At 44.5% G+C, this 17138-nt stretch overlaps 1 protein-coding gene across 5 annotated transcripts in view; it reads right to left on the bottom strand.

The window, feature by feature from the left end:
• The window catches only part of IQSEC3 (IQ motif and Sec7 domain ArfGEF 3), a 102109-nt gene that overhangs the window by 39895 nt on the left and 45076 nt on the right, over nt 1-17138 (bottom strand). Inside the window, exon 3 of one of the 5 annotated variants that reach the window (XM_050323406.1) lies at nt 11220-11416. The exons of the other annotated variants lie outside the window; for them this stretch is intronic. Coding sequence (XP_050179363.1) covers nt 11220-11386 — 167 coding nt within the window. The 5' untranslated portion in view covers nt 11387-11416. The remainder of the gene's footprint in view (nt 1-11219; nt 11417-17138) is intronic. 5 annotated transcript variants of the gene reach the window in all.

The following is a 17138-nucleotide window of genomic DNA, read 5'->3' as shown; positions in this document are numbered from 1 at the left end:
ATCCCTCGCGCCCTAAGAGCTGGTACCCCTGTATGAACCCGTCCTGTGACTCCTGGAGCTGCCTGGCTGGCTCTGCTCCAGGTGCTGCAGTTGGAGGAGGTGGGGAGCCAAGGAGGGTGTCGTGGCCTATGGACACCTCTCCTGCCCTCTGGAGCAGCTAGCAGCTGGCAATCACCCCTGTGCCCTTGCTGCCTATTGATCAGCATCTCTCTGCATATCTTGAGTCCCATCTGGCACTGAGCCAGGACCCCAAGGATCCTGTTTTCCCTTGGAGTTTGTAAGGGCATGTAGGAGATGGGCAGGGGAATGTTGCAGAGTTTCCAGAGGAACTCTTGGAGAGCTGAGAGTATAAAGGGGCAATAGAGCCAGCCAGCCCTGAGATCCTGACTCTCTAAACTATGTCTGCAATACAGGCATAGCAGCCTGCAGAGCTTCCATGAAAGAAGCCTTCTCTTTATGACCCACAAATTGCTGTGCCACTGAGATTTTGTGGGGAAAGGAAAACACCCTTTCCTCCTGTCAGCCACAGCTGCAATTGTGTGAAACCAGGGCCTGTCAACAGTGCACTCTAAGAGAGCTGACATCTTGCTCCAGGCGGGATGGGATTAGCATATGTCTGATCCATTGAAGTGCTGAGGAAGTCTGTAGTTAACCCTTCTTGCCAAGTATATTCCAAAATCATCCAATTTCAAACAAGATTTTGATATTCTGGCAGACTGTTTGAACCATTAGAGTGTTTGTTCATTGTTACATTAGCCTCCTTCCAGTGGCTACAGAGGAATAATTTATGACTTCCAAGAGTGTGCAAGTCTGCATGGACTCTGGCTTCTACTGCACCATGTCCATCAAACACAGCTCCATTGGTTTCCAAGGAATGACTATTTAGCTGAGAGCAACATCTAGTTTGGAAATAATTACTACAGAACCAATGCATTTAATTCCACTGAAACCAAGGATGTGTACTGCCTCTCATATTTAAACACCATTAAATTATTTAATTCACATATGAATCGTATTTATTTCTCTTGGATTTGCTCCACATACAACTAGTTCTGCTATCATCTGTATAATAAATCATATTATGATTGGTGTTGATGTCAGAGCAAAACCAGGAAAATCAGATATGATTTTCTGTAATGCCAAATTACCTAGAAGCATTTAAGTCTTATTTTCAAACGTGTTGTAAGCACGTAGGAGCACAAGTCTTCTAACTGTAAAAAGACTTTGCCTCCTAAGCTTCAGAGCACTTTTGCACACTTATTAGTACTTTAGAAAGTTTATTCTCTCCAGTGGCAGCTCTTCTGTTCAATAGATTTAACAATCAAATTTAGAAATATTCCCACATTTTCTAAAAGGGCTCCAAAACTGATAAGGCAAAGACAGTACCACAACTTCAGAAACAAGAAAGATTTCAAGGTAGAAAGCTTCCTCTTTCATACACGTGCAAGTAGTCACCAATTAGATTTAAAAAATATATTCCCAGAAGAAGCCAGTCTCTTACATAAATGCTATATAACCAACTTTGTCAAAGCATATTAAAATGACATCTTTGCATACTCATCCATCAGGAAATACCACCATTAAAATGAGTCATAAAACTATTCTTTTAGGTTGTACACCTTATAAAAGTTTTCACTGTTCTATTCCTGATACTACACCTTTTTCTACATCTAAAGATATACTCCTAAATTATGTAGCCATTTTAAACTCCTTCTGTTCCACGTCCATCCACATTGCAGGAAACCTTAACAAAAGACTTTTCCCCTACAGCTCTCAATATATTGGCAGCCCCTGTTCTATACATTCTCATTTTAACCAGCAGAGCAGCAGTTTTTGTCCTCAGCTCAAGGGATGACCAGGTGACATAGATTTGATCACGTTTTCGTTGAAGTGTGTGCCGAAAGCCTCGCAAGTATTTCAGTGGGAACCAGACTGTGCCCTATAAAGCAATTTCTGCTAGACACACAAGCTCTGATTCAGCAAGACACACATCCCAAATTGCTCTGCTGAGTCAAGGCCTCAGCGCACAGTGTTCCACACAGACCTTCATCAGGGCAGATCAGGGCTCGAGGCAGTAGGCTAGAGAGCCAGTTGACTTCCCTTGGAGCATGGATGGTCTCTAAATGCCAGCAAATATTCCCTGATGTTACGGTCCTCTAAACGCTCACACATATGCTTAGCTCTGTTTTTCTGAGGACCTTCACTGGCTGCTCATGGCAGAACATGAAGTGTGTGAGCAAGAGTTTGCAACATTCGGTCCCATTGCCCTGTAAGGAGTACATCACCTCTGGTGGGTGCACACTATCTGTTTGGTTTTCTGTCACACACGGTTTAGAGCCTGAGTGTCACACTCCCAGTGACAGCACATCCTGCACACGCTGCTAATACAGAAGTAAAACCAGCGGGGTTTGTAGTATCACAGAATAACCTGGGCTGGGAGGAAGGCTGGAGGTCTTTACTCCAACTCCCTGCTCAGAGCAGGGCCATTTTCAAAGACAGATGGGCCTTCTCCAGGCAAGTCTTGAATATCTCCATATACGAAGTTTCCCCAGGCTCTCTGAAAAGCCTTGTCACTTAAAGCCTGACCAGTCTCACCTGGGGGTCCCACAAATATCCCCTGCAAAGCTCTCCCTTTTCAGCCCAGCCCAGAGTCATCAGTCGCTGCCCCAGCCACACTGTAAGAACGCTGGTCTCCAGCCCTACCTCGGCTTTCCCCATCATGTGGCCACAAACACACTTGATCCAGACCCTGAAGACTGATTCCCCAGCTTGACTTTGGACCTGCCTCACCACCATGGACCTACCACTGATGACTGGGCTGTGTCTGACCCTGAGTACCCTTACCAGACCTGATTCTGACCCTGGTCAATGGGGCAGAGGACACTGGACCAATCCAAAATGGTCAGAAACCCCCTTTAACCTCACTGGACATTTAGTTTATTCCTCGAGACACAGGAGGGCCCTACGACTGCAAGCACTAAGTGCACACACTCGGTCACAGATGTGCGAGAAGCACCATCGGCCTCAGCGCTGCCCTCGCAGGGTGGAACTGAAGCCCCTGAAGATACAGAGCTGGGACAAGGACAAAAGCTCCCCACACATACACAGCAACCTTGCCTTCCTCCTCCCTGCGTGCTCTGAGCCCAGGGAGTACACCCATACAGAATGGATTGTGCTTAAGCGTGGAATTTTCTGCAGGTCAAAATTCGGTCAGATCAAAATCAGATTCCACTGAAGCACTCAAAGGCATTTTTCAGCTAGATGTTTTTATGCTAAATATAAACTTTTTAACCCCATGCTTGTTCGGCTGTTGTGCTGTTCAGAACACAATAGTAAACACTCTTGCTGAAGTGGGAATAGTTTCTACATGTTCTGTTGTGGGAAAAAAAGATGATAAAAAATGGCTGAACCAGTTTTACTTAGTGTGAAAAAAATCTGGAAAAAATACCTACTTCACCTTTGGGCAAACCTGGGAAATTTCATTTTCAGCTGGTATACTTCAGTGACTTATAAGCACTAGAAAAAATGAGTTTGTTTAGCAGTCTGAATGTTAGCATTACAGCCCTATGGTTCCACTTACTACCTATATTCCTCCCAGTTTTACTCCCATTTTGAACCTGAGGAAGTGTTTTGGGGAGGCTTATTTTTTATTGTCCAGTAGCATCAACTGATGAAGCCCCCAATAAGAAATAAAATACGCTGCTAAAGATGGAAACCGATGCTGCAGTGAAATACAGGCTAAGAACTTAACAATCCTGATTTTTTTCCCTCTGTCCTGAGTGATACAGTTGATTTGCATTGGTAGAACATAGGTTTTGTTAAAAATGATGGCTCAGGAGCTATTATAATCACAATAACCAAAAAAAGACCCCAACCAAACAGAAAAAACAACAGTAAGGAAAATAAGTAGGGCAAGAATAGACACTATAGCATGGAAGATCTCTGGGAAAAAAACGTTATTAAGCAAATTACAGGGATCCACTTGTTTTCCCTTGGTGAGTAAGCAATCAGCCTCCCTGGCTGAGGGATGAAGAAAGGGAATGGATCTATTGCACATTCAGTTTCTTGGATGAGAAAAATTTGTCTAACCACTTGCAACAATTAAAAGTCCCATGCAGAGTCTAAGGTGTGAATCCCAAAGTCCCGGCCAAACTCCAACTAGGTTAATTTAGTTCTGTATCCCAGCATCACCCCTGCAGTTTCAACTGTAATCAGTGTTCTTTACTTGCTGTCCTGAGGTATCATATACCACCATTTTTCACAGCTTTTACAGCTACACTTGCATGATAAATTCAACAATTTTCTGCCAGTCATACAATCAAGTAGGGAAGGTTTGTAATTTCTTTGAATTCTGTTTGATTGAAAGTTGTAATATTAATGTAAATCACTTGCAATCAGATTTAAAAAAAAAAAAAAAAAAAACTAAAATTTCAGCTGTTCTCTTCTTCCTAGATGTTCCTATCTGACTTTTATGACCCACAGCAACTAGCTTAGTCATTATTACAAACAGATTTCACCTACTGTAAAAAACATCTCTCATGTTTCAGGTATCTCCTGTACTTTTGCACTGCTGACTTGTACATGCCTGCTGCAGACAGCAACCAGGTTTGTTTAAAAAAACGGTGACTACAGACAATCTGACTCGGGGCTTATATAAAATACTTTCACCAGTCTAGCATTTCAAAACAGGGATATCAGGGTTCTGAGCTGAATCCTAGCGTTTGTTCCAAGAAAGCAGGATGGTGAAAAAGCTCTCACTGAGACAATTCAGCTGGCACCCATAAATGTTTTTATTTAGCACAGGTAAATAAGACTTCTGATACTAAGCTTTTATGTGCAGGTTTCTCAGGAAGATTTTATGTAAGGATTAGAGTAAGGGAAGGATGTAGGGAGATGATAGAGGAGAAATGGTATTATGTAGAGGGGTTTTTATGACCTTCTCTTTTCTCCGTTCCTGATACTTTGGAAACGTAAAGACCAAATCAGTGATACTAAATTATCAAGCCAGAGGAGCCCATACACCCATTCCCAGCAGTATCAGCTCCCCATGTCTGCACAGAGCTGTTGCATCACTGTCTGTCCTGGGAGAGATTCGACTACTTTTCACTTGCTAAAGCACGAGGACGGTGCCCTTCCTTGCATACTCCTCATCACCTCCTTGCTGGAGTACATGTTTCCAGCTTGGCAATGTTCTGTGTTTCTAACTGACAGCTGTGGAGATGAACCATGGTTATCTGTTGGATCTTGACTGTCAGGCTTAAACATTCTCCATACTTGATGACTTGAGAAACAACAAATCTTTAATGACAATTTCAAGCTAGACCTGCAGGCAGGAACACACAAGTTGGGTGCTCTAGACATTGCATTCCATTGCACCACTGTCAAATACCAGAATCAGTTCAAGTCTAAGACTAATTTTCAGAGCTCTCACAAAAGTGTTTACAGGATAGCTGAGTGACTAAACAGGGCTCAAGGGCCAGAAGAGCTATTCTTCTCAGGGACAGTAATGTTAGTGCAGTAAGAAATTAAACCTGAGCTTTCTCAATAATCACTCCAGAGCTAAAGAGCTCCCATGTGGTCGTGACCCAAAACTCATCTCTTTGCTCCTTATCTCCTCCAAGAAGAAAAATTTTTGCAGATAAATAAGAGCAATAACAGAGGAACAAAAAACGGCAATATCACCTCTGGATTTGGTGAGAAACCAGTTGCCCAAGAAGAGGATTTTCAGATGCCCTGATGCCAGGTATAATGGTTATGCAAAAAAGTCTAGCTAATTGCACAGAAGGCTGTGAGGTGTTACAGAAGTACTACAGAGGCAAAGACCACACTGCTGTTTCTCATGTATAACTTACCAAACACCTTCTTCATGGTATTCAAGGTCAGTGAGCAGGATTGTGACCTGTAACTGAGGCAAAGACTACATCGACTAGTTGTGAAAGACCACAAAAATTTATTAATCCATTTCACAGAGCTCAGTATGAGGATCAGTTGGTTATTGTATATATACTGCTTTTAAATTGCCATAAGTGATTAATATTATCAAGGCCTGACAGTCATATGAGACTTCAAAGCTTCACAGATGTCAGAATTACAAACCCTTACAAAGTGCCTTATAGAGAATTAGAAAAAGAGGTCACCAGCTAATGTCAGTAGGATGGAGTCCAGACCCCAAGTCTGCAAGAACCTATGCTCCCTCTGTCTTTCCTGAGCTTCACTGTTCTGGAAAAAAAATAAATCAACTGCTGACTTAGCAAGGTCCAAAGTGCCCTTTCAGTTTATACCATTTCAGTTGTTCCCTGAGGACACCCATGACATATGGTGAATGGGTTCATCAGAATTCAATGGGAAAAAAAAAAGGCTAAGACAGGCTTGGTAATACATTATGGGATTTTTCAAGGTTCGGAGATTTCTGACGTGCAGGGTGTCTGAGTGCTAAAGAATTGCTTCTGATTTGCGTTTAAGTTCAGGTTTTAGGGTGACTTGGAGGCAATGCTCTCTGGGAGCATGCTGAAACTGATGGAAGGCAAAAGTCTCTCCTGCCAGAGAGGCAGGGAACTTGGAACTTGATCTTGGCAAATCATCCCCTGCCAGCCGAGCTGCAGCCTTCTCAGACAGTCTCCTCCAACAAAGACAAATATAGGAACAAGATTCTGATTTTGTCTACATTCACATAACACCTTGCAAAGCAGTGGCATCAAGCCATCTTCTCGCACTAGTTTTACCCAAGAGGATTTAATGATAATTAGCTGAGCTCATTACCCATCCCAGAATATATTACTTGTTTCATAAAAAGGCTAGCGTGCACACCTGTAAAACAGATTTGACAGTAGGGTACAGTAAATACATTGGAAATCAATTAAATTTAACATCCTTTAGCACAGACTAAAGCAGGCAACATCTTTTCAACATTCCTCGAAGAGGTTTTGGTGAGATGTACGTAAGGCAGACAGAAAATGTAATAATACTAGCAAATGCCTCCTGTCCCACAGGGACCAACATGCCAAAGTCAGGGCCTTCATTTCAGATTTGGTATTTAAACTTGATCCCTATGTGCTGTTGTAATTCCTACATTGCTGTGTTGTTGTGCCTTGTGGCACTGAACAGCACTACAGGAGTTAAACTTTTCTGAAGCACCCCTTACCCTCATGGTGCAAAGATGGTTGTCCAGGTGTCAGACTGGGCTGGCTGCTTGTTGAGGGCCTGGTTCTCCATGACGGCCTTCAGCCACCAGAGGACTGGGATCTCTGTTTTCATGGGGAAAGACAGGCTCTTCCAGAGGGTAACTTGGAACAGCTAAGGCAGCTCTCACTACATCAAAAGTGGTGCTCATGGTGCAAGGCTGGCTGTGCTGGGTGGTGTGGCTGTCATAGTTTTATTCTTATAGTTCCTATGTGTGTCTGGGTGACACCTCGGAAGGGCACTTGGGTCACCCCTCTTTCATCTTCCCTTTCTAGCCACGCCTTCTGTTTCACCATCTGCAGGAGCACAGGGCTCAGCTTAGGAAGTAGAGCCCCTTTCTGAGCTGCCTGTCACACCTTGGGGCTTGACACCCCAGGCTGGTTCTGTGCTGTCTCTGCAGGTTAGACAAGGAGGTCCCACAGCCTGTCACTGCAGAGGGGGTTACTTGTGGCTGTTTCAAACAGGGCACCTGTGCTTATCACTGAGGTGTGAAAAGCACCAAGTGGATACTGAAGGCATGGGAGGCCCTGCTCTCAGGGTTTAATTACTTTTACTTTAACCCTGGACCTCTCTTGCCTCTCCAATGTTTGGTAAACACGACCTTTTAGAGAAGGAAAAAACAGATGGCATCCTACATTAGTGTAACTGCCCGCTCAGCACCCCGGGAAAGAGAAACTTGGCTTCTCAGCAGCAGTCTTTCTGCCACTTCAACTCAGATCTCTTGGCTCCTCATCCCCGAGGCAGGTTTGAACATCACCAAATTCGCTGACAAAAGCCTGCCGGTGCAATCATGCAGAAGATAGAATTTCACTGCTAAAATGAGATGAATTCAGGGCTGGGAGGCAGCAGAGTCTCTACAAGGCAAGGAAACCTTGCATATCCCCTCAGCCCATTGTTCTCCTAATCCAGCTGCCTGTGAGCTGGATGAGGGACACAGCTCTTGGCATTTATAAACCAAGGCAAGGGCTTCTGTGGTCTTCTTTTTCCACCTGTTGTGATGGGCCCTATGTTGGACCGGACCTCTGGGTTCTCTCCTAAGGGATCAGGGTAATTGATTTCTGAAGGCCATTTCTGAGTGAGCCATTTCACGGGAAGATCTTCTTGTGACTCAGAAAAATTGTATTTCTAGTCTCAAGTATCTCAGCTGTTTCATCTCTTGCAATCACTGCAGCCCAGTAGAAGGACACTGCTTGTATCAAACCAAGCAGAAGAAAACCCAGTTCTCCTCAACAAAAAGAGTAATACAGCTTCAAATCACCATCCTCCTCAATACAGACAGTCCCATTCACTAGCTTTACGAAATCGGATATGATTCAGGTTTTAACTTTGCCACTGAGTTCAGATCTAGGGGTTTGTGTTGGCCTTTGGCTGAAGACCAAAATAGAAACAGCAAGGTTAGCATTCCTTCCTCCTTTTCCCAACCCAGTGACCACACCCACAGCCTTATGCAGTAGGCACAAAGCTCTACATTTCCAGGTTTTAACCTATTTTATCACCGCTGCTTCACTCACGCTCTGATCCAGTTCATGTCACTTCTCTTCCCTGAGGCTTCATTCCTTTTTCCTTCTTTCCTCACTCCCATTTGGAATACAGGATGACTTAGCACCTTACACATTCGGTCATGCAAGGTCATATTCCCCTATGGCACTTAAAATTCATTTACCCATGAGGAATGAAAATTATTCCCACCCTTATTCTCCATACTCAGACATGGAACTTTCAGGGCAAGATCATTAAGAAAAACTGGAGTTTGCCTAGACACAACCAATCCTTTTGTGTGGTTGAGCAGTACTCTGACCGGTGCGAAATGGTTTTGTGTCGGTGAAGGATCCAGCCTAATAATGCTCTATTTTAAGACAACCTGTAACACCCTTACCAGATCCAGTTGTGCTGTAACAGCACAGCAACACTTCCCACAGCATCATTCTGCATCATCCAGTTTTGTGCATCTTGACCCACCACTCTCCCATTTGTGTATTCTATGAAACCACAGGCATCTGTTATATTCTGTCAGCCACCCTGAAAGACGTGCAAAAGAGTACCAGCAATGTGTACACAGGGTAGCCTATCCCAGTCTTCCCTCTTTCTCCAAAAGATGGAATGAAAGAGATTGCAGTCAGCCTAGGCAATAATAACAGCATCATGACCTGTTTAGAGGAAAGCAGCAACATACCAGTGTGGGGCACAACAAAGGTGACATACAGCTCTAGTCACTAGGCAAACACAATTCCCAGTGGAATGGTGGGACAATCTATGTGTTGAAGAACCAAGGTGCCAGCCAGAGATGGTTAAAAATTACTAGAACACATTTCCAAGTGGCGTGGCCTGAGTTAGGCTCTTCAGTCTCAGAAGAAAAATCCCACTGAACTCCTGAAGGTCCTGTTTATGCCTTGAACAGGCAAGGTGACAGTCCCAAAAATCCCCCAACTTTTTTACACTCGCTCCCTCAGCTATCTAGATGACTGCAGAACCTGAACAGAGTGGCCTGAGCAGCTGTACAGTGTGCTCCTCTTCAGCATCTCAGATTCTTCAGTTCTTCCTGAAGCATATGAAAGCCTGCCAGGGCCACATGCAGAAGAAGGAATTCTGGTGCAGGGATGTTTTTTCAAAAGGAGAGCTTATTGTATTTGAGAACAGAGCCTGTCCCATGGGGGTGGTCAGAAGATGAACCTTCACAGGAGTGAGTTAGTGTTGCAGAGTACAAAAAAGACAAAAGGCCTTTGGATTGAGATCACACTACAAGAAAATGTGTAATAAAAGGCCACAGCCTCATTGCTGTCACTGCCAAAGAATGCTGGCATGAACAGAATTATTCCAGCCAAGGGACCTGCTCATTTATCTCCTGCTCATATGCTCTTGTTCCCTCCAGTTTCTTCTTTCATTTACACTATTTTTTATCTTCCTGCTTTTCCTGCTCTTTCTCTCCTGTCATTCTTCTCTATATAGCATGTTTGCCATTCATTTTTCTTACAGTAGCACTGTTACATTTGTTGGGATAAGTCTGTCTCCCTTTCTTTCTCATTGGCTCCTTTTTTTCATCTCTTTGCCCTATCCCTCTCTGCCTTACAAGCCATCAATAAGCCTGTGGACAGAGGGTCTACAGAAACCACCTGTCAACTTCAACAGAACACACCATAGTGTACAAAAGGCCTGGAATGGCTCAATTTTGGGGATGGGTGCATCTTGACTGATGCAGATCAGGTCAGATGATATTAGTAGAGGATTAGGATGAATGGTGTGAGCTCCACCACAGTCCATCTGCTATTATTTTATCAACCGTCTGTGCCCGTTTTTCAGTGCTAGATACAGGAGTATTTCCAAGGCTGGCATAGCCTCTTCTCTTGCATCCCTGTGGCATTAGCACACAGAAAACACAGCACACAGCAGGCATTTATGCTGCATTCCCCTGGTACAAAAAAGTTGCCGTGTTACAGGCAAGGAATTCTTCACAGTATAGGAGAGGGATAACATGAGGATCATCTGCAAGCCAAGAGTGAATTGTCTGGTATTAATGCAACTAACTGATCTCGACAAGTGTTGAAAGTGGCTTCCACAACTGTAAGGTTGGCTATGATTGATCCTCTTTCACAGGTATCACCATGGCCCAAGAAATAGCAAGCACTGTCACATGTGGGAAAAGAGCACTTGAATCCAAATCCAAATTCCTCTAGGGGAGGACCCAGGTAAGCAACAGAAGCAATGGGGGAAAAGGAAGGACTCGAAGAACATGTGGCTAGGCAATGGCTGTGCCCAGCTCCAGGCTCTCAGAAAACATGTGTCCGATGGGCATCTTTGCAGTTTCAAAATAAGAAACTTCAAGTGTGTTTTCTTTGGCCTCTCTCTCCTAGGATCTTCCACCTTCCAGAAGAAAGGTGTTGATAGGGGCAAATAAAGAAACTGTGAACACACCTGTTGTCATTAAGGCAACAAACCAACGTGACAGGGAGACTCCAGATTCCACCAGAAATATTTTTTTTTCCTGTTGAAGAGCCCATCTATTCCTTACTTTACTTCCCCACCCTCATGTTCTCCACACTTGCCTGAAAGTGGCTGCACCAGCTGTTGGAGAGGAGCTGAGAAATGTCTGTGGGGGAGATAGTGCCAAAATGTCCTGGTGGATCTCCTTTACGGGACTGAGACGCTGCATCTGAAACTGACCTCCTGTTTCTTTGGATGCTTCCAGAAAGAGCCATTCCTCCCAGGTCATAGTACCAGAAGAATTGCCAACTATACCTCCCTGCAAGAGATTCCCAAGGTTGTTGGTAACTATGATGTTAAGGATGTTCTCTAAAACATTTTTTGCTCATAATTCTAAGTGTTTCCATATTTGTTCTAAATCTACATTCACTAAACATCTTTGTGATTCTGGACCTGGGCTCCTGCAAAGCAAATTAAGGTTGCTAGTCCTTACTGTACAAAACACCAATAAACAGTGAGGAATCTACTCACTCCCTAGCTTAGGAAGAGTTCAAGTCTGGGTCTAGACATTACTCCTCGCCCACGCCTTTGTGTCAGACTAAAATCCAAACTCTGAAAACTGTGAGCCGGGGGAATATTTATCTGAACTTTGCTGACCCATCCCTGCCTGTCTGCAGCATCCCCGCAACCTCCAGTCGTACTCTCTAGAACAGGATTATTAAGTCTACAGGGAGGGAAGAATAAGAAGTAGATGAGCTGTTAAGAAGCAGAGAAAAAAAAAATCTTCTCTTCATGCCTGTGACCTCAATAAGGAAAAGAAATGAGAAGAGAAGCACGAACAGGATGTGCTAGCAAAGCAGAAATGCTCAAACTTCTGGGTGTTTTCAAAACCAGTGCTGTGGAGTACTTTGGCAAGCATACAAGAAGTCGGACTGAAGAGCTCTGTGTACTGTCCTTTGTCCTCAGAGCACACAAGACATAGACCATGGGTATGGAGGCTTGCTTTGCACTGGCATGTCCTTGTCCTGTTAAGATTGACCTGGAGTGTTCTCCATTAAGAATCAGAGGAGAATTCAGCCTCCATCGTCCACTAATTGTAGGATCATCCACTTGACACTGCCAGCTGGGGGCCAATTAGGCAGAGCTGTTATGCTTGTTTAAGTGGAAGGTTATAGATCTGAATTGATACAGACTAGAATCATCATCATGTTTCACATCTGAGACAGAGTCACTGAGTAGCTCTGAGATGAGAGGAAGCACTGACCTCCCGATTCTATGTCCAATATCCTGCCAGCGATTCTAAGTTAGAAATGCTAATTTCCCATTTCAGGAGCTGGATTTGCATTCTTTCTGTGAGGCAAGGTCAATCTTTTACAAGTTCAGACAAAATGTTGAGCAACTCAGTTGTTTTACTGTAATGCTGGAAGAGTGATGGATACTGGTGGAAAATCATCATTCCCCACGGTTTATCAAGGTACTTCAGTAGTGTCCAGAGGGAGAGTGGTTCTTGGTGAGTGGTCAGTTCTCAACAACTTCTTGGGCTTCAGCCTTAAGGTATATTTCATTCACAATCTAAACAAAGTTTTGAGGATTTCTCAGGAGGATCTAACTGTCAGAGGACCTAGAGTGATCCAAGGGCAAAGTGAGAGCTGTCCTGGGAGAAGAGATGCTCCTGGGCTACAGCAGTGGGGAGCCAAAGAAGGACATGATGCTGTGACTGTGCAGTGGATAATATTCATGGCTCTTTTGTGCCAACACCTTCCAACACGACTTCACAGGACAAAGAACAAATTCATGTTCAATGGAAACAGAGTTCAGGTAAAGAGACATGAAGAATCAGAGAGAGCAGATCTCCAGAGGTAAATGAAATCAGATTTTGATTTTTAAACATGTGCTGCTTAAGGGGTAGCACACTCCTGTGCAGCTCTGAGAGCTGGGAAGAAAGATGTTTGAAGGTTTGATTTGAAAGAACTGTCCAAAATCTATCCATCTTCTTATCAGCCTCCCATATATAAAAATGGAGCAACAAGCACAAAGGACCTCTGCCAGCAAGAACACGTATTTTCATTTCAATACTTTGGTAAGTCACATGTGGGGCAAGAAGGAATTTCACCAGAACTGCAAGGAAGGCTGGCTTGGAGATGTAGCTGATGGTTCACAGGTCTCCTTACCACTCTGGTGCTGTGATGCCAGGAAGCAACCAACCTGCTACAGTGACTAATCCAGCAGACACTTTAGAAATGAGTCCACAGCTGTTTGAAGTCTCAACTATATTGAGTTACAATTTCATTGGTCTGTAACCATGAAGCAAACGCTTTGCCAGTTGCACTAATCATGTTTTAACCCTGATCTAAGCAGCAGTCTCCCTACTAAAAAGTGTGGAAATATTACAGGAAAATATGAACAGAGCTCACCCAACTTTTCCATAGATGTTTCAGACCCTAGCCCTTCTGCTCGGTACACCTCCAAGCCCTTCTAGAAGACTATTCCGTCTTCCTGGAAGGACTCTGTTTCCTTTGCCTTAAAAGCAGGTGAGGCCTCATCTGAACTTCTTACAGATAGGAAGGACTTTCCCACAAATGCAGTGGAACATCCTCACTTTCCATAGATTTACTGTGGGATTTGATCCTGCCCTTTACAGAAATGTACCCAGATCCCACCTACTCTCCCTTGTGACATGATGCTTCAGCATTCCAGTGCTATCCCCATGTCCATTGCCGAAGTGGACCTGCTCCATGCGCTTAAAGTTTCGTGTAGAACTTTTCCCACTGCTGGAGGAGAGGTGATTTTCTGATGATTTCCTATTCAGCGCCACAGGCGAGCCAGAGGCAGGCTCTGAAAAGCCTGTGAAAGGCAACTGAATGAATATACTGTTCCCTCCAATTGTGACTCCATCATTTCCCCTCATTACTCTAATAGAAACAAATCTTTCTCATCTCAGCTCTATTACCTCACACAAAGGAAAATGGTATGTAATCCTGTTAGAGCTGGGCTGCTGCTGGACACATTTTAAGGTCATTGTTCTGGGATGCCAGTCTCCACTGTGTGAGACTGGGAGAAGTGGGAAATGCAATTACTAGGCTATTCAAATCCCCAGAATGAAACCCCACTGTTAACAGGCAGAAGCCAGCAAGAAAAAGAGCAGTTGCTTTATAAAATTACAGGTTTTGGCTAAATCAGACTCTAATCAGCACCTCAATAAAGGAGCAGGGTTCGCTCCTACTGCCATCCATGGAGTTTCTTCCTGTCACTTAACCTGATCTTTGGCATCCCCAATGGAAACCCAACCTGCAAGATGGCTTATGGTCATGAAGCCAGTAGTGTACAAGTCCATTGGAGACAATGGTGGTCTACACAACAGGATTTATACTGCACTTTGAAATGGGAAAGCCCTTAGAGTTCAGCAGCAGGAATCTGCCTTTTGCTGCCATCACCTCATCCTGTACTTTGGCTCTGAGCTTCTTGGCAGAATCTTGGATCAAATCTGTCTCTTAATATTCATGGCCTACAGCACCAGTCTTGCTAATTGCTGGTGCATCCCAGCTAAGCAGCCAGGTGGGAAATTCGCACTGCTAAACTCATGGAACTGGTAACTTCCCCACAAGGAATTCACATGCTGCAGGAGAGAAGGGGGCTAGCTCTGCTTGTGGCAATCAGTGAAGCAAAGCAGAACAATATGAGTGGGAATAATCCCAATCACCTCATTGAGCTGGCTTCTGCTGAGTGGTTAGACACTGACATGTTCCTAATCATCCCCGTCCATGTGAAGCCAAGGCATTTTTAGCTAGATTGGTAGCAAAGAAAGAGTCAGAAATCTTGCAGACAAACATTAGGGAAGACCACACGAGAACAACAATGGCCATCACAAACTACAAGCAGAGACAAACTTTTGTCCCAGATTGTTCCTGGCAGCCAACCTCCTATTGTCATTCCCTGCATTTCCTTTCCCATCTGCCCCTCACTTGAGCGGTATGGCTGCTCTTGCTGGTCTCTCCTGCAGTCAGGCACTCACTCGTCTCACTGCTTTGATGTCCCTTTTTATCTTCACCTTGCCTGCTGAGTCACCCTCCTGCTGGCCATGTTCCCTCAGTCTCCCAAAGGATTCCTGTCCCACAAAACGAGGCCAGGTTCCTGCTGAAAGCAGGACCATTCTTGCAGGCCCCAGAAGGACGGGGTGTGGGCTGAGGTACGGTTCCTGGCAGAGGAGGAGAAAGCAGCCGATCACCGCTGGAGCCTCCAAGTCCCTTGAAGAGATGAGAGTCACTTCCCTGTTTATGCTCTTTATTAGTCCCTATTCTCTTTAATCGGCTTAGACTGATGAGCCGAGGCAGCGGCAGGGATCAGCCGGGCTGTTTAATTAAAGGATTGCAGCTCAGCCTTGCAGTTTGGGGGTTTGTGTAAATGAGCTGCAAGTACATTATTTAATCTGCTGCGCAGAGAGGAGTTGGGGCATTAATGAAGCAAACTCTAATTAAAACTAGATGGTTGATGGTTATTAGTGGCATCAGTTCTGACAGGATTTATCTCATTTAGGGAAACTATCAAGGAAGGGGGAAAGAAAGAATAAACTCAAGCTGGTTCATCAAAATTCACCACAGCACCACTTGTGACTGGCTGTCCATTCAGTGAGACTCAGAAAAGCTGCACAGGGAGCCCCTATGTACCAGGTCCTCCCACCAGGAGACCTGATGAGCTTATTTAGGGATATGCTTGGCTCACCCAGGAACTGATTGCCTATTCAGGCTGTCTGACCAACACCTTTCAGTCTTGATTGACTTTTCTTCTGCCTTTGGCTCCATGGGGAGCTTGTTCATGATTTGAGCAGGATGACAGGCTCTGTAAATGATCTGATGAGCTTCTCCAAGCACCATACTAAGCCATTCCAGAGCACCATGTGGACATCAGCTCCACAGTGACCCTGACTTTTTCCCTTCCTGCCATTCTTTGGCTTCCTCACTGCACTGTATATGTAACTTCAGACATGAAGGAAGCCCATGGCTGACTGCAGGACCTGACAGGAGCTGGGAGATGTTTTCTGGCCAGCATAAAGCTGACTGGTGAGTTTAACAGTGCTGCATGTGCTCTGCTTTTCTTCTGGTACAGTGTGGGAAGTAGTGATGCTCTTCTCACCTGAGACAGTCACACAGGGAGATCACACATAAAAACTGCTCTGTTTCAAACAGAAAAAAATTCTCTGTGCCTGTTTTTCACCCTCGAATAACCATGGTGGCTTCAGCCTTCTTTATGTCTGCATAGAATATTGTGTCACACACACACAAATTCAGTTCTGCTCTTGGAGTCTGGAGGGATTAGAAATGGAGAGGACACAAGAAAGTCCTGAGAAAAAAGCAAGGAAAGTATGAGGCCTGCAGAGTGGGACAAGCCACAAAAGGCATAAAATGGACAGGCACAGATCAGTATGAGAAGCCCCTTAACTGGAAGCCCAGATGCAACAAGCAGTTGAGGTCATTGTCATTCATTCACGCTTTGGAATTTCCTGACTCAGACTGATCTGTGGATGCAAGTTGCCAAAGTTGTTAAATTACTGAAACAAATGATTGCTTCTTCTTCAATTTACCTGTCAAACCCCAGCAGTAGAAGGGCAGACAGACTCAGGCTCAAGGGATGGGCAGGGCCTTGGAGAGTCACCAGGATGAAAGGAAGGCCTGACCAAGAACTTGACAAAAACAACCCTAGAGCCAAAGACTAACAATGTCAGCCTTGTAGAACACGAAAATACTAGAAACCATAGGAACTGATCAGAAATAAGATGGAGGCTGAGACAAAGGATGGGGCAGGGTCAAGGATGAGGATATGAAGATAGAACACTATGGCAAAACTGAGACTTGGATCAGACAAAATAGAACACTTAACCAAAACTTTCTCACTCCAGAAATGCAAGAGAGAGGTGGCTGACCACAGAAATCTCTGTAGTCTCCTCCTCTGCTGTCTCCTCCCCTTCCTTGCCAGCATCTCCCCATCTGCCATGGAGGTGCAGAGGGCTGTCATGCAAATCTTACCTATGTTTTAGAGCCCTTAGC

Source organism: Myiozetetes cayanensis, unplaced genomic scaffold, assembly GCF_022539395.1.
Source record: "Myiozetetes cayanensis isolate MyiCay16 unplaced genomic scaffold, myiCay2020 scf3, whole genome shotgun sequence".
NCBI classification, from domain to species: domain Eukaryota; kingdom Metazoa; phylum Chordata; class Aves; order Passeriformes; family Tyrannidae; genus Myiozetetes; species Myiozetetes cayanensis.
Note: the sequence above shows the minus strand (reverse complement) of the source record. Positions and strands in the feature narration are given on the sequence as shown.